Source organism: Callionymus lyra, chromosome 4, assembly GCF_982586985.1.
Source record: "Callionymus lyra chromosome 4, fCalLyr1.hap1.1, whole genome shotgun sequence".
NCBI classification, from domain to species: Eukaryota; Metazoa; Chordata; class Actinopteri; order Syngnathiformes; family Callionymidae; genus Callionymus; species Callionymus lyra.
The window spans coordinates 22,188,758-22,204,082 of record NC_141821.1 but is presented as its reverse complement, the minus strand read 5'-3'; the positions used below and the strand labels follow the sequence as shown (position 1 = coordinate 22,204,082).

The 15,325-nt window shown below is 40.0% G+C and overlaps 1 protein-coding gene across 3 annotated transcripts; it reads right to left on the bottom strand.

Moving 5' to 3' along the window:
* Positions 1–190: 190 nt before the first annotated feature.
* LOC148082101 (uncharacterized) lies at positions 191–14,762 on the bottom strand. Of its 3 annotated transcripts, none has more exons than XM_087789203.1 (11): positions 14,435–14,762; positions 13,849–14,128; positions 11,242–11,769; positions 9,164–9,346; positions 8,740–9,030; positions 8,443–8,522; positions 7,472–7,578; positions 7,265–7,405; positions 6,487–6,618; positions 2,072–2,341; positions 191–1,868 (listed from the first exon to the last, which is right to left on the bottom strand). In XM_087789203.1, the coding sequence occupies exons 1-11, from the start codon at positions 14,502–14,504 to the stop codon at positions 1,623–1,625; spliced, it is 2,328 nt and encodes a 775-aa protein (XP_087645329.1). In that variant the 5' UTR covers positions 14,505–14,762; the 3' UTR covers positions 191–1,622. The 3 variants fall into 3 exon arrangements, with proteins under 3 accessions (XP_087645329.1, XP_087645330.1, XP_087645331.1); XM_087789204.1 differs by having other exon boundaries at positions 14,508–14,762; XM_087789205.1 differs by having other exon boundaries at positions 14,716–14,749.
* Positions 14,763–15,325: the final 563 nt, after the last annotated feature.

Genomic DNA, 15,325 nt, shown 5'->3' with positions numbered 1-15,325 from the left:
CTCAGAAGTTTGAGTTCAAACCAGGTCCTGGTCTCGGCTCCTGACATGACCTCAAATCTCTTGGTGTCACAACACAATAAAAGCAGAAGGAAACGTCTCGTCTCTAAGAGGAAGTTGACGGTTCGGGAATAGTTTCGTGATTAAACCTCGTGTCGCAACATCAAGATTCCTAAACGACAAAAAGACCAACTTTGGAATTCACCTTTTTATTTTATTTAAATTACATTTTAAATTCTGAGTGCAACAACTTCCCTTTCGTCCGAAAAGAGGAAAGTAGAAAGAAAAAAAAAGCATCTCGTTCTTGCTCTGGAGGAAGCATCGCCAGCGTCGACATTCATTCTTATTGTGCATTGATTTCTAAGGCATCATGGCGAGTGGATGGAGGACGTCGGCGCGGAGAAGGTGAGCGGAGCAGCCTCGGCAGCGTCACTCCGGGGGGCCGTCGGTCACTCTTTTTTTTTTTTTTTTGTTAAGTCGCGAGAACAAGACGAGGGCTGTTGCTTCTGAGGAGAGAAGGTCAGTCGCTTCCTTCCTTCTTCGCAGGAAGAGCCGGAGCTTCGGCGCTAAACACGAGTGAGCCTCGCCTCCGATGGAAGGAATGTCGAGATAATGTCGAGATGAAGTCGAGATAATGGCGAGATAATGTCGAGATAATGTCGAGATAATGTCGAGATAAAGTCGAGATAAAGTCGAGATAATGGCGAAATAATGTCGAGATAAAGTCGAGATAATGTCGAGATAATGTCGAGATAATGTCGAGATAATGTCGAGATAATGTCGACATAATGTCGAGATAAAGTCGAGATAAAGTCGAGATAATGTCAAGATAAAGTCGAGATCATGTCGAGATAAAGTCGAGATAAAGTCGAGATAATGTCGAGCTAATGTCGAGATAATGTTGAGATAATGTCGAGCTAATGTCGAGATAATGTCGAGATAATGTCGATCCAACAACCGTCACTGACAACATCAGGGACGATCGAGTGAATAAGTTCCGAAACAAGAGACCTTGTGCTTCAATAACACAAATATCATTTCAGTCGAGAAACGCTTTAAAGATTCTCTGCCCATCAAACGACCAAAGCCTGAGTGGGGATCGAGGGCCCTGCACGACACTGGTGGTGATGAAGGGCCCGTTGCTTCTGTGCCAAGTGATCGAGGGGCCAAAGATTCACAGCCTTGTGTCGTTTTTGTAATCCTCTCGAAGCACCGTCAGGTCGATGGCGGTCACGGCGATGTGACTTCAGAGGACTCGTGCTTAGCACCGAAGGACTGGCACTCGTTGACATTTTTCTGGCATGTGTGCCCGCGTCGGCTCTTGTCGAACCAGTTTTTTTTTTTTTTTTTAAAGGCAACATGATACACATCAAGACACCGTTACAAAAAATTCCTGAAGCCGTCTCACTTCCACCTGATCGTCTCTGCGACCTTTTGCTGAAGCGTGCTGAAGGAGACGCTGCGTTTGTGCATCTGGCAGCTGCGCTCGGATTCGAAGACGAGACGATCCGGAACCAGGGAGGTGAGGTCAGAACAGCATGTGCCACGATCCTGCTCCGAGTCAGCAGTGGAGGGTAAACCCGGGTGGACCTGAGCAGGGGCGAGGATGGCGGGAGCTCGAACCATCAGCTCCATCTGGGCTCCTCCTCCTCCTCCTCTACCTCCTTATCCTCCTCCTTTTCCTCCTCCTCCTCCGCCCTGAGAAGCGGCACGTTGTAGTGACGGTCGTCTTCAGTGACCAGGCTCAGCAGCGGCCAGTCGTCCTTGTGGTCGTCCGGGTAGAAGGTCACGAACTCCTCCGTGTCCACTTTGTACAGTCGGTGAACCCGGAGCGTCAGCTGCAGCGTGTAGCCCAGAAGAAACATCTCCACCTGCAGGAGGAGAGCGGCATTACACCGTGAACCCACGTGGAACATTCCTCCACGGTGACGCCTGTGCAGGAGCTTCAATTACAGCCTCAGAAACATCAATTACTCTTTGTTATTACGAGGTTCGCTGAAGTGATGACGATCAACACAGGCTGCAGCTTGTTACAACCGACACGCAAACATCTAGCCTCGTCGAAGACTCTCACCTGCTCCAGTCCGGCGCTGACGCCCACGTGACTCAGGTGGTTGTACAGGAAGGACCGCGGGCAGTCGGACGAGTCGCGTGCGAACAGCAGCCAGCAGAACAGCGGCACGTCCTCCTCGGCGCGCATGCGTCGGTGCAGCTCCACCGCTCGGCTCAGCATCAGCAGCTTCACGGCCTCCAGCAGGCCCAGCTCGTCCTCGCCGCCCCGGAACACGTCCTCGCAGAGGCGCTGGCGCTCGGCGGCTGACGGGCAGTCGGCTGCCGCTCGCCACTGCGGACAAGACACGTGCGTGAGACCTGGACTAGACCCTTGCAGGACATGATTTGAACCAACCACCAGGGTCCAACCAAGCTGAGGCAGCAGCTCTACTCCGGGTTTTCTTTTGATAGGTTGGATTAACCTGACTTTATTAATCCCGGTCAAGATCTCCTTCGGGAAATTAAGTACATCTGATGAACTAGTTTCCTCATAACTAACTAATTCTTAAAACCTTTATGCACGATATTATGCTCAGCATCATATTGAACGTTCACATTCGACTTCTGACGCCACAACATTTATTTGGCATAATTTATAGAAAATATAAACTCTTCTCAGAAGCCCCGAGAACTTCTTCCACCAGACTGCCCAAACACAGACCATAATCACCAGGGGCCTCAGGTACTAAGGGGTTTTACGCACAAAAAACATGCTTAGCAACCTTTTCACGTCAAAGTCCATATGTATCAATACTGAAAAGAGAGGTACAACGTTCATAATTCCTGCACGCTCTGTAGGTCGAGTACGACCGGATCAGCTGCTCATATGCATGTCAGCCTCACTAGAATTTCTGGAACTCCTGTGTTGTTCTCAGTATTATCTTGATCTTTAAAGTATGTACTTTTTTGAGTAGTGTTTTTATTGTTTAAGCGCTTTGTGACCCTGGTCTCGAAAAGCGCTATATAAATAAATATTACTTACTTACTTACTTACTAGTAGAGATGTTTACATCAGAGTTACATTAACGATCAATATTGATCATAAATTAACACACAGTAGTTGTAGTCACACGAGTGGATATTAAATTATTCACAGACTAAATGTGAAAAAAATTAATTAAGGAATTATGAGCTTGTTTTTATAATATAACAAAGAAAATGATTTGCGTCTGATGCTTCAAGTCAACAAAAGTCACGAAGATTTTTGTGAAACAACGTTTGATCAAAGTGAAGCTGCAGAATGAAAGCAGCTGAAAACACATCTCTTTGAAAAACACACCTATATAAATACACTGTCACATGATTTGTTCATTTGTCATTTGTTTTTATTTTGTAAATGTAATAAGAACTAATTTATATGAAACTATCAGATCATCTTATTCATCGTCATCATCAAGCACTCAGCACTTTAAGTTACTGATTTACACTTTTATTCTTGTTAAAGTGAATTTTAAACATTTCAAATAAGCCCCTGATTGTCTGGTAATAAAGTATTTGCGTTAATAACTGTGTATATAAAATATAAACAGACTTTGCTTCATTTAAATATTATTTCAAATATGTAAATGAGGGCGTGGAAAGGGCTGAACAAGTCGATTCTGCGATTAATTCTACGTTGATCGGAAGGTACGAAGGACAAGCGCCTAAATTCATGTCACGCACAGATTCATTCTGAATATTTTTGTGCTGCGTCATCATCTCTTCATCTTCTGGATTTCAGTTTCCGGACATATTTAGTAGAAGCTCTACGAACTTCTTAGTACATGAGGCCCCTGCACACTGTCAGCACAATAACCCAAACATTTGTTTGAAAGGATTTACAAAGTGTTTGAACAGGTCCTGAAAACAACGCACAAGCTTTGTAAAGACAATTAAAACAAGAAAGTTGAACAGAATAGTGAGAACAAAGAGCAAGAATGTGCTTCACTCGCTCCTTACTTTGATCTATAATCTTGAAGGATCAAAGAAGAAAATTGCATAAATTGTAAATATTTAAACTAACATGAACCAAGATTTAAAAAGACGACTGCATGTATTATTACTTCATATCAAACAGCTGCAGCGATGAGTTCACTGGGAGGGAGTGAGATTTATAGATAGAGGGATGTTCCAAAGTGAAGACGAACATTAGTCTACTTTGATTTTGAGCCAACCATGGATAAGGGACATTGACCTTGAGATTGACACATGTGCCATATATGAAGCGATATTAGGTTCTTGTCCTAAAACAGAAGCTAAAACCTTTGGATTAGATTGAAATGAATTTGCATAAAGGTAGATTGTTGGTAGCATTAAAATTGTTGAACTCTACAAACTCGTCATGTTTTCTTTGTGACGCCAACAAACTCTTTCCAAGAAAACTTCAATTAAACCTTGATGATTCACTTCCTGCTGATCTTGTTAAACACAAACGTTCCACTTTGATCGTGTTCAGATACACAACCGCACAATCACAGCCGCACTGATGCGTGTCGTGAGGAGACTTGACTCATCAGACCACAAATCTGACTCGACATCACACACTCAATAAAAGCAGAAGTTTCTGATCCAATTCCTCATTTCAGTTTCTGGGACTTCTGACCCAGTTAGTCTCTGAGAGTTAAACCTTATTTATTGAGGTGAAAAATAATCATCTTTGTTGATCCTGCTTTAAAGGAGCAACTGGAAGATCCTTCACAAGTAACAATGTGTTCGAATGTTCGCTCTGATCTTTACAGACAGTTATGAAACTAAAACATCTGATCTCAGACCTCTTATATTACAGGACTACAACAAAATACATTCATATTTACTCAACAAGCTCCCCTGACGTTAGTTTGAATCCAGCCCCTCCGGAGCATGAGAAACCCTCGTCCAGCGTGTTCTCGTAAAGTCTGGCGACTTTCTTTTGAAAACACACGTGTGCAGTAAACACCAGAATTCCTGGCGGAGCTGACGATGGCAGCCAGCGACTATAAAAATGTGTCAAGGAGCCTCTAGCCGTCAGGGTTAGCTTTTAACTGCTCGAGCCGTTCCTTTAAAACTGGGGGTTCAGATCCCCCCCCCAGACTTAATGACAGTGAGAGCAGGCAGGCGTCCTTCCACATGTGGAAGTGATCTCAGCGGGAGAATATTAATACTTGCAGTGTCCACACTTAAATAGACCCGAGGGGCCTTGAACATACAGTACGACCACACGATGAACGAGAGACTTAACTGGCAGTCTGGACATCATGAGCCATCGAAGACTAATCAATGCATCAGATTAGGATTGATGCGTCTGGAGTGGAAAGGTTCACGGAGGAAAGAGAGAGCGAGGACGAAACAAATGTGATTATCTCTAATGTTGTTTGGAGACACGTCATAATTAAAGTCATCAATGGATCTACCCGGGATTTTCTTGGACACGGTCACTTCTGCGGGTCTGTTCTCATCATAAATCCCTCCCAGAGTTAAAATGGTTTAAACAAATTATAATTTAGATCCATTTAGATCTTTTAAAGAGCGATGAAAAGAGTCATTTCAGTGTTTTCAGTTTGAAAGAGGCATTAGTTACTGGCTTTAGAGGCACGAGACACACCCGTTCAATAATGATTACATTACCATTAGTTAATAATCAATTTCATCAATTTGTTTTTGCATCGATTATCATAATAATTAAGACCCTCTGTTTGCAGGTCAGGGAATAAGAGTGTCAATGGTTCAAGAAGTAAGAAGAGAGTGCAGGCAGGGTGGACAGGGTGATGGGAAATGTCGGCTCAAATGATTTTTTGGACGAGGATGATCGAGTTGGAAGAGAAGCTGATTTGCGGTGCAATCTGAAGGAAGAAATGACCAAACGAGGAGAAGATAAACATTACAGTTCATCAGATGAAGGCTGGTTGCCATAGAAATATCAATGGCTGTGAATGTATTAGAAGGGATTCTAGATCATGCATCCAATGTGTTTGTGATGGAATGAATAACACTGAAGATAAATTCAAGACAAGTATCGGACTGTTCTTGGCTCCTCAGAACATTTCATGACTTATAATGAACCACTTGTCTGCGTTTACAACATGAAAGTTGATAAGTTGTTTTGCACGCGACAGCACCCTCTGGTGGACGATATGTACAGTGAAAAGAAATTTGACATGTCTACAATTACAGTCATATATTTGTTCATAAGAGGGAAATTCTACATACTTAATTAAATACACAGTAAATGTGTTAACAGCCTTGATTAGTTCAGCATTTAAGCTCAGTATTGTTTAGTGGTAAAAGTGTGTGTGATTATGTCTGCAAGGGGTTTTATCAGCCGAGTTCAGGTGTTTTGGTGTTTTTTTTGGGGACTAGTTATTGAATTGCACCTTTTATATTTAGATTCCAAATGTGATCAAACCGCAGCTACTGATGGCAACACAGGTGTTCTGTCCGGACCTTTTCAAATCTAATTTGAAATTATATTTTGAGGTTTACCTTATCTTGTAGGAGCTTCATGTAGCCTTTAAGCTGCTGCACGACTTCCCTCGTCCCATCTCCCCGAAGACAATCTCCAGGAAATCTCCACTGGCTGATCAGACCTTCCTGCTCCTCCAGTTCCTCCGGCAGCTGCAAAAAATGATGGTCCTTTAAAAACACTGTGTATTTTGACGAAACTCTTTGTTGCAAAATCCATCTTCCACACCTTCTCAAAACTCATGATGCATTCAGGTGCTGCCAGATGTTTCGTTTAAAATGATTGCTTGAATAAGAACCCAAAGTTGCGTAACTCTTATCCACCGCAGCCCATGCAAATAAGTTAACCACTAATAGTTTGCTGAAGAGCTTCAGCCTTTACTTATAAACATCCTTCCACAATCTTGCTTCCTTGTTGCCGTTTTACTGCCGTGTTTCCCCAGCATCAGGAAACTCCATCAGAAACGTCATTGTTTGTTATTACGCCCCCTTGTTGATGAAAATAAACATGATAACAATCACTCAGATGTGTAGAAAACTATATTTTTTTCACAACCAAAAGGATTTCTATCTGACCATAGCACTTTTAGTTCTTCAGTTGTATTAAAATAACTTGCAGGTTTTTACTAAATCATTTAAAACCAATTCTTAACTAAAGTTCTCATCCTTGTATTAAATTATTAATTCTATAAAAGGTCACCAAGAGTTCGACACTGAGTGAGAAGACTAAACATCATCATGTTGGATTATTGCTTCACAGTGATTCTTGTCTCCGCAGCATGACTCAGGAAGAACTCACCAGGCTGATGTCATCCTGAAGCCAGGAAGGCAGCTGGCTGCTGTGGGACAGAGCCTGGAACAGTGTGGCCCTCAGGGCACAGTAATTGTCTCCTCTCACTCTCCTCAGGCCGCTGAAGCTGTCGGACATGAGTTTGTAACCCTGCAGCAGAGACAGAAAGTGAGTTAATGAACTCTTCAGTGGCTCTCTGGAGGTCCTAACACTCACCTTCCTTATCAGAGCACTCTTGGCCGTGTTGCCTTTCCACTCCTGCTCGCTGTAAGACAGAATGTCCACTGCTGGAGCCAGACTGCATCGGCTCTCCGACTTCAGAACTGTGGATGAGGAGCACAGAGATCATGACGATCGAGTGTTTGAACACATCTGTGTACGTGTTTCAGGTCATCTTCGCACCTTTTTTCCATTTTAATGAATGATCGAGTGTCTCTCGCCTTCTAGATTTATCCACGTTTCTTTATAACTCACCTCTGATACAATATCAGGTGTGCAAATGTGTTATGTTTTGTTGGTGTTCCTGTACACGTGTATGTGTATTTCTGTGCATCTGCAATCTGTTTTACAAGTAAATACATACATTAAAAGGATGCTCATGATGAATACTTTTAATGATCCTTTCGAATTCTCAGAAAAATAACTCCTGAATCAATACAATTAAAATAACCAAAGCCTTTACTCTCCAATGATACAATCATTTTAGATGCAACCATCTTGTCTGGTGTAAGAATCTGATCAGTGGAAACATTGTTATCGACGCAGGAAACTAATATGAACTGAGCAGTAGACTTCCGGGAGCCTCAGATCCAGCAGTTATTTAATGTAACAGATGATGATTAAGGAGTGGCTAAAAAACAGAATATGTCTGGAGCCGCCGGCACCTGAGCCTCTCGTGCAGCAACTTCTGTTGCAATAAAACTTATTTCTTGATGGTACAATAATACTGTGACCAAAATAACTCTTTAACATTATTTAATTTTTATTCAGCATTATGTCCAGTAAATGTTTGTGAGAAGATAAAACGAACGAGCTTAACGGCAATGCGGGTAAAGAATATTGTTCTACTCTTCAATAAGTCAGTAACAGGCCTTTACATTATTTTAAGTGAAGTTTGCGAAAGAACATTAAGTTATGAATTAATTTTAATTTGTCAGAGTTTATAGGTGAAATGAATGCAAACTCACCAGACGAATCGATCAGTGATGGAGGTCCAGAGCTTTGTGATGTTGACAGCTCGTCTGCACCTCTGTACAGGTCTTCTTCACTGTTGACACATTAAATTCCTCGTGTCAGGAGGCAGTTGATACTTAAACTACAATAAACAAATAAATGGGTTTTATGTAGTCAAAATAATCGACACAGTTGGCTGCCAACAATAATATCCATGTTATATTTCTTTCTGTTAAAATGTGGCCTCTATGTTTCAACACTGAGCAGACATGAATGCAGAAGAGATAATGTGCAGGAATAATCACACAAACCTGTTTTCCAAACTAACTTCATCTTTCATCTCTGCAGCATCTTCGACCAACTGCACCTCCTTAAAATTTTCTTTAATCTCCTCCTCATTCTGGAGCCCAGTCTCTTCCTCCTCCTCCTCAATCCCCTCGCATTCCAAAGATTTTGGATCCTCGCCATCATTATCCTGCTCCTCCCATGTGGTTTGCTCTGGATCTGAAACATCCTGTCTGGCTTCATCTGAGGAAGTGGCCACTTGTGTGGTGCTGTGTGAACAGGCAGGAGCAGCTTCGTCATCCTGAGTGCGTTTCGGGCTGAAGACGGTGAATTAAAGAAGAGAAACAATGAGACAAACAAAGAGTTAATCTCTAAATAAAAGTGCCTGACGCCCCCATGCGGTCGGTTCTGGAAGTAAACAAGCCTGCACTAGCTTTGAGAACTGCTGACCTCTGCTCTGTGTCAGGAGGAGTTTCGGTCAACGAATCGTCAGCGAAGCTGGAGGTTCCTTCATCTGTGAATTCATCAGCCTCAGATGCAGGAAATTCTTGGATGATGTCATCCCTGCCGGTTTTAAGATTCTCCTCCTCACACACGGAAGCGTCGCCCTTTTCCCAGGATACAGCCGACACACTAAAAAAAGCAGGAGGAGATTGAAAAAACAGATGTAAATCATCTCATTATATTCAAATATAAATGAATCCACCAATAAATAATCTGGTTTATAGTTTGCAATTTTTAGTTTACAGGAAAACATTGTATTTCTCAATGTAAACATAGTTGTTGGAGATATTTTAAAGCATTAAAAAAAAAACATCTTTTTAAGTTGTTTGAAGTTGTGTTGTTGACCATTATAGGTTGTTGTTAGATAACAAAGAAATAAGAAAATGTATGGGTTAGGTTTGATACTTTTATAATTAGCAGTATGATTCAAAATATATTGTCCTTCTGTTTTGAAGTTGTAAATACGAATTTAACAAATGGGCAAAAACATAAGAGAAATTTAAATTGAAACAAAAACACTAGATAGTTAGTAGTCATTAATATTAATTAAAGAGTCCAGTCTGAACATTTGTTGAGTTATTGAATGTGGACAATAACTGGATCCCTGTGTGACCTTTTATTGCAGTTTTTTTTTTTTTTTTTACTTCTTTTGTGAACTGTTTTCTTATCTATGCTCAAACAGGCAAACATTCGTTTTAAACTCTCTCCCTCACACACACACACACACACACACACACACACACACACACAGCTACTACAATCATCTTTTCATTTAACAAAAGTCTCCACTAAACACAATTATTGCACTCATCTCTTATACAGAAAATCTCCAACATTATAGTAAAGAAATGGAAAAATCTGTGGCAGTAAATATTGCTCACTCCTCAAGACTTCACCACCAACAATTACAGTGGACATGACGGTCTTTGAAACCCAGTTGCTAAATATAAACAATGATGACATGTTGTAATTTAAATGGAAAAGAAAAAAAGAGATTATCTTTCTTCATCAGAAATGCCTCAAGTGGCCTCGGACGATACATGTTAACATCTTAACATTATAAGCAGTAAATCATAAAAACAAAGCTTAGAAACAAATGACTGAATAAATAAATGTGTGACTGTGGTGAGTCACTAAATGGCGTTTTAAGAGACTTAAGTCAGACTGAACGACGTTGCTTAGATCCAATGCAATGGAAGTCATTTTACTTATCTGATCGAATGAATGTTTTAATAAAATCATGTGAAAAGAGCATTTATTTTCCATCAATAAAGCTTTGTATGACATTTAAAGTGTTCTAAGGGAAAAAATGTAAGTTTTAATGAACATAAAGTATGAACTCGTAGCTGTAGGTGTGGCAGGAGTGAACATTAGGAATAACAAATAAAAACCAAAGAAGCCAAGGTAATAAGCTAAACAGCCAGTAGTGTCAAGAGTCACCAGATATCTTATTTATTGGTCAATAAAATCACTTATCTCCACACTACATTCATGTTTATCTACCAAGTTAAAGATAAGAAATAAATGGGAGTTTGAAAGATCTAATGTGGTATAAGTGACTGTCAATTCGAAAGTAAAACAAAACCATAAAATTCATTAAAACTCTTAGATCCAGGATTATTTTCTAGTAAATGTTGTGTTATCGAGACAGCAAACACATCCAGTATGCTCACCAAGACAAAAAGTCGAGAAACCATCATGCATCTAAAGCTAATTTGATTGTATGATGAATTCTACCCAGTGATACAACAAGAGAGACCCGTCCATCTGGTTGTTCAACTCTTGTGTAAAACTCTTAAAGTAAGTAAATATATAATATTCTTGGACAAGCATGTGTAAAGTTTTGTGGTCGCAGGTAATTTAAACCCATTATAAGAAGTATTTTATTACTTTTCAAAAGTGTTGACCTCAACTCTTATATTACACACAAGTGCATTTTAATGCATAGATATGTTTCTGCCTCTCGTCAGACACCATAGTGACATAAACATTAAATCAAAGCGAGTAAAAGAGGCGAGTCTTACTTGCTAGACTTCACTTCCTGAGCGACGACAGCTGTGATGTTTGGCACAGATTCCTCCCACTTCACAGGCATGTGTGCGACATCAGGACACGGTTCTTTCTCTCCTTCATGACGAGGATCTGATATCGTGGACGAATCTTCCCGATGGCTGCTTTTGTCGCCGTCCGATGTCAAGATGATTTCTGAGACTTTGAAGTTTGGCACTGACGCTGGTATCTCTTCTGCTTTTATCGAGGTCAAAACTTCTAAATCAGCTGCAGGCTTAGGTTTATCTGGAGAGTTGCACTGCAGAAGATCCTTCTCCCCATCATTGTCTGGTTTCTCATCGTCCTCTTTTGCTCCACAGGTTATACCGTCCAGCGGAGGCTCATGACAGGGAGAAACCGCATCAGTACTCGTTTCTTTCTTTTGCAAATGTCCATTTTCCTGAGCTGTGTTGGTCTCTGCTTTTATAGGACTTGGTTTTGGCTGCATGCACTCCAACGTTTCTTCTGTCTTTAAAGCTTCCTTCTTGTCGCCGACTATTTGCCTGCACAAATACAAAACATGTGAACACTTAATACACTCAAGAGTTGCATTCATTTCATTTGCTCATAAGACATTCCATTTCAATCTGAATCTGAAATGAATCCATTCAAATATACATAAAAATCCACCCTTTCTTAAATATAAAAGTGCACTTTTGTTATTTTCATCTTGTGCATGTGAAAAACATTGTGGAAACTTGATTATATAAAGCTGTTAGTCAGACTCCTGACACATAAACACACGCCCGATGACTCAAAGTATAACTATGATTCTACAGCGAGACCAATAACTTTTTAGCTTGTGTGGTCTTTTTACTTTCGTACTACTCATGTTACTACTCAAATACAATAAGAGTTAATAATCTTAACATTAAAAACAAAGAATCTAAAGTTAGTCTGATCTATAACTATACTGTATGAACTTTCTGAGTTCGATTTGTGTGAAAACACAATAGTAACTAAAATACTATTATAATATTCTAATATATAATAATATTAGTACATCTATCAAGTACTTCTTATCCAGAGAGTAGAGAATAAAACACCCGACAGAAGCTCAAGTTTCATAAGGTTCAAATATTTAATCTATGGATCTGACATGGAAACCTTTTCTCTGAGATTTCAATAGCAGCGTCTCCTCAAGATTGATCAACATACATACTATTTTTAAGCTTTAATTGTTTTGCAATTAAACAACAAATACGTGATCATGTTTTTTTCTGAGACAGTTCAACACGTAGGCGTACTTCTATAAAGAGATTTGTGAATCGCTCTCCAACACCAGACATGTTGACTCATAGAACATTCTTTCACTTGCATTCAATACTCGTCAGTCATTTCAACTTGTGACTTCACACTTGACATGTTGAGTCCCAGCTTGTTTTCCCGTGAACTTGCTCGTGCCAGATTAGAGTGAGACCTTTTCATGCCGACACAATCCTCTCCCTCTGCAGAGATTTCCACCTGATTTTTGTGCTTTTAAAAGGAATCTTCGAAGCTCCAGGTAGTGTAGAAGTTTAGTATTAAATAACTAATAGTTTCTGCAGTAATTTTAACTCATTGCAACGTGACACAGTGGAGGAAGTGGGCATGATCTTCCATAGCAGACCCATTGACTGCTTCATGCCCACTGTGGGCAGGTCACAGGATAAAAATAAGTACCATGACTCACTGGTTATTGAACCTCTGCACTTCTTATGAAGGAATTTGTGTTTCCACTCCCTTCTCCAGTGCATACTTGGTTCTGTGCATTTTCTTGTGCATACTTCTGTATATTGTTGTAGTATATATATATATATATATATATATATATATATATATATGATTATTATTTTTGGTTGTTATGATATATTTTTTTTATTAACTGTGATGCATTGTGAAATAAGCACCTCACTAAATATGGGCTCTTTTTTTATGTAACGTGTCATCTGTGCTGCTGATAATGAACCATTTCCCCCAATGAGGGACGAATAAAGGTTTGTCTCATCTTGAACAATGGTCATTATTTGGAAATTTTACATTTTAGAATTTTGACTGAGCTCTACTACAGGGGTCTACAAACCGGTCCTCAAGGGCCGCAGTGGATGCAGGTTTTTGTACCAATCGATCCAGCATGTACAGTTTAACCAATGAGGTTTCAGCTGAAACAAGCAACACCAGACTGACAGACCACTGATTACACTCCTAAGACTCCCGATTGGTCAAAATGTTTCCTTTTGATTGGTTAAAACAAAAACCTGCGGCCCTTTGTGAAACACTTTGGACACCACTGATCTACTACCAACCCTAAAAAAATCCCTTGACTTGAGTAATAAAGAGACAATTAATAAAATCAGGATCAGTTTCACACGATTCATTAGGACTTGCAAAATAGTGGTACAGTCGCTAATAAATAATCTTGCCAAGTCAAGGACGGACTTTGAATCTTTGATTCTAATTGTTTGGTGCAAATGACGAGATCTCAGGTTAATAATGACGACGATACCTTTATTCCGAAATTGGGGAAATTTGAGTGAAGCCCGTCCCGTGAGGAGACAAACAAAACAAAACATGATCGAGTATCACACAACGACAACACTTACTTCTCGTCTCCTTCGGGACCACAAGTTCCCACCGCCCCGCCTGAGGTGACCTGGCTTTTGGAGTCGTCCTTCAGCAGAACACTGGTCTCCTCCGCGCTGCCACAGGGACTCGCAGGGCGACAACAGTTCCCCATGGGCTTCAGGGAGTCGCACTCCTGGGATGAAGGCCAAACGGTGACCTGGGGGTCCAAAGTAAATTCGAGCGACGTGATGAGTCGCTGAAAATATGAGCCTTCACGACTCCATGATGGCGAGAAGTTACGGCGCTGAAGGTTCGGACCTGGAGTGAATAAACAAAAATCATGACAAGTTTAAGTTATTACCATTTAAACTGAGTGCTGTTAGTAAGTTACATATAACTTCTATTTAAATATTATTAATTACATTTTTTATTTATATAAAACAAATATTAATATCTACAGATTTTTTTTAAAAGGACAATGTTGTGAGTGCAAAGTGAATATTTGACCAATAATACTGTTATTTTTCTGAATTGTCGTTGTATTTATGCACCTGCTTACAGTGACACACAAGGAAGTCGAGTTACAGTTAAACATAAAGAAACCGTGACATGAGCTTCACACACCTCGGCTGACCTTCCAGGGACTCAAAGTGTTCACTCGTGTACCTGCGAGAAGGTAAAACCTGTTTGTCATCACCTGAAAATGGGCTTTAGTGAGCTAGCTTAGCATGCTAGCAGTGTAAACTTCAAACGGAAACATGCGCTTCCTGTCGTCCCGCTGACGCACCGACGGACTTGAAAAGACGTCTATGCTCCGGTTTTAAGTAAAAAAACGTGTCATAATGTGCGGATAGTGTGAGGAACTGAAGCGGAACATCTGTTGGAGCGAAGAACCTCTAGCTTACCGAGAGCAGCAGGGTCATGGCTCGGTCTGCGCGCATGACGTCATCGTCGTGTACGATGAGATTTGTTGTGCTGCGTTCAAGTACGACTCGGGAATTAAAAGTGATTCGCCTCACGTAGATGGTTCACTGTATATAAAATTAATTTAATTAAAAACATAAGTATTTATTTAATAACTTATATTTCCTTTAAAAAATGCCATTGAATATCCATATTAAATTAAAGTTCATGTTATTTTAATCGTATTAATATAACATTCATTTAATTCGTCCCGAAAAACGTGAATATTCTACTTGACAACTACTACGCAGTAAATTAGTATTTCATTTTTATTAAATTAATCTGAATGCTATTAAATGTGTAACTTGTGATGCAATATAACAAATAAAATTATTTCTAGAGAATTATAAAATATGTATCTGGATTGTCAAAAAGTATACAAAAACAACTTTATTTTAATAATTCTCAAGAGCATAAATATTATTTATAGAAGAAACTGAGGTAAACGGACATATTGACAGTATTGATGTAAGAAAGGACGTACTATATATATATATATATATATATATATATATATATATTACAGCTACTATATACTTAACAATGACAACA

Coding starts and splice junctions, on each gene's coding strand:
- LOC148082101 (XM_087789203.1), bottom strand. CDS start 14,504: ATGACAAACAGGTTTTACCTTCTCGCAGGTACACGAGTGAACACTTTG. Junction 7,406..7,471: donor AGAGTGCTCTGATAAGGAAG/GTGAGTGTTAGG, acceptor TCTCTGCTGCAG/GGTTACAAACTCATGTCCGA. Junction 1,869..2,071: donor TCAGCGCCGGACTGGAGCAG/GTGAGAGTCTTC, acceptor CTCCTCCTGCAG/GTGGAGATGTTTCTTCTGGG.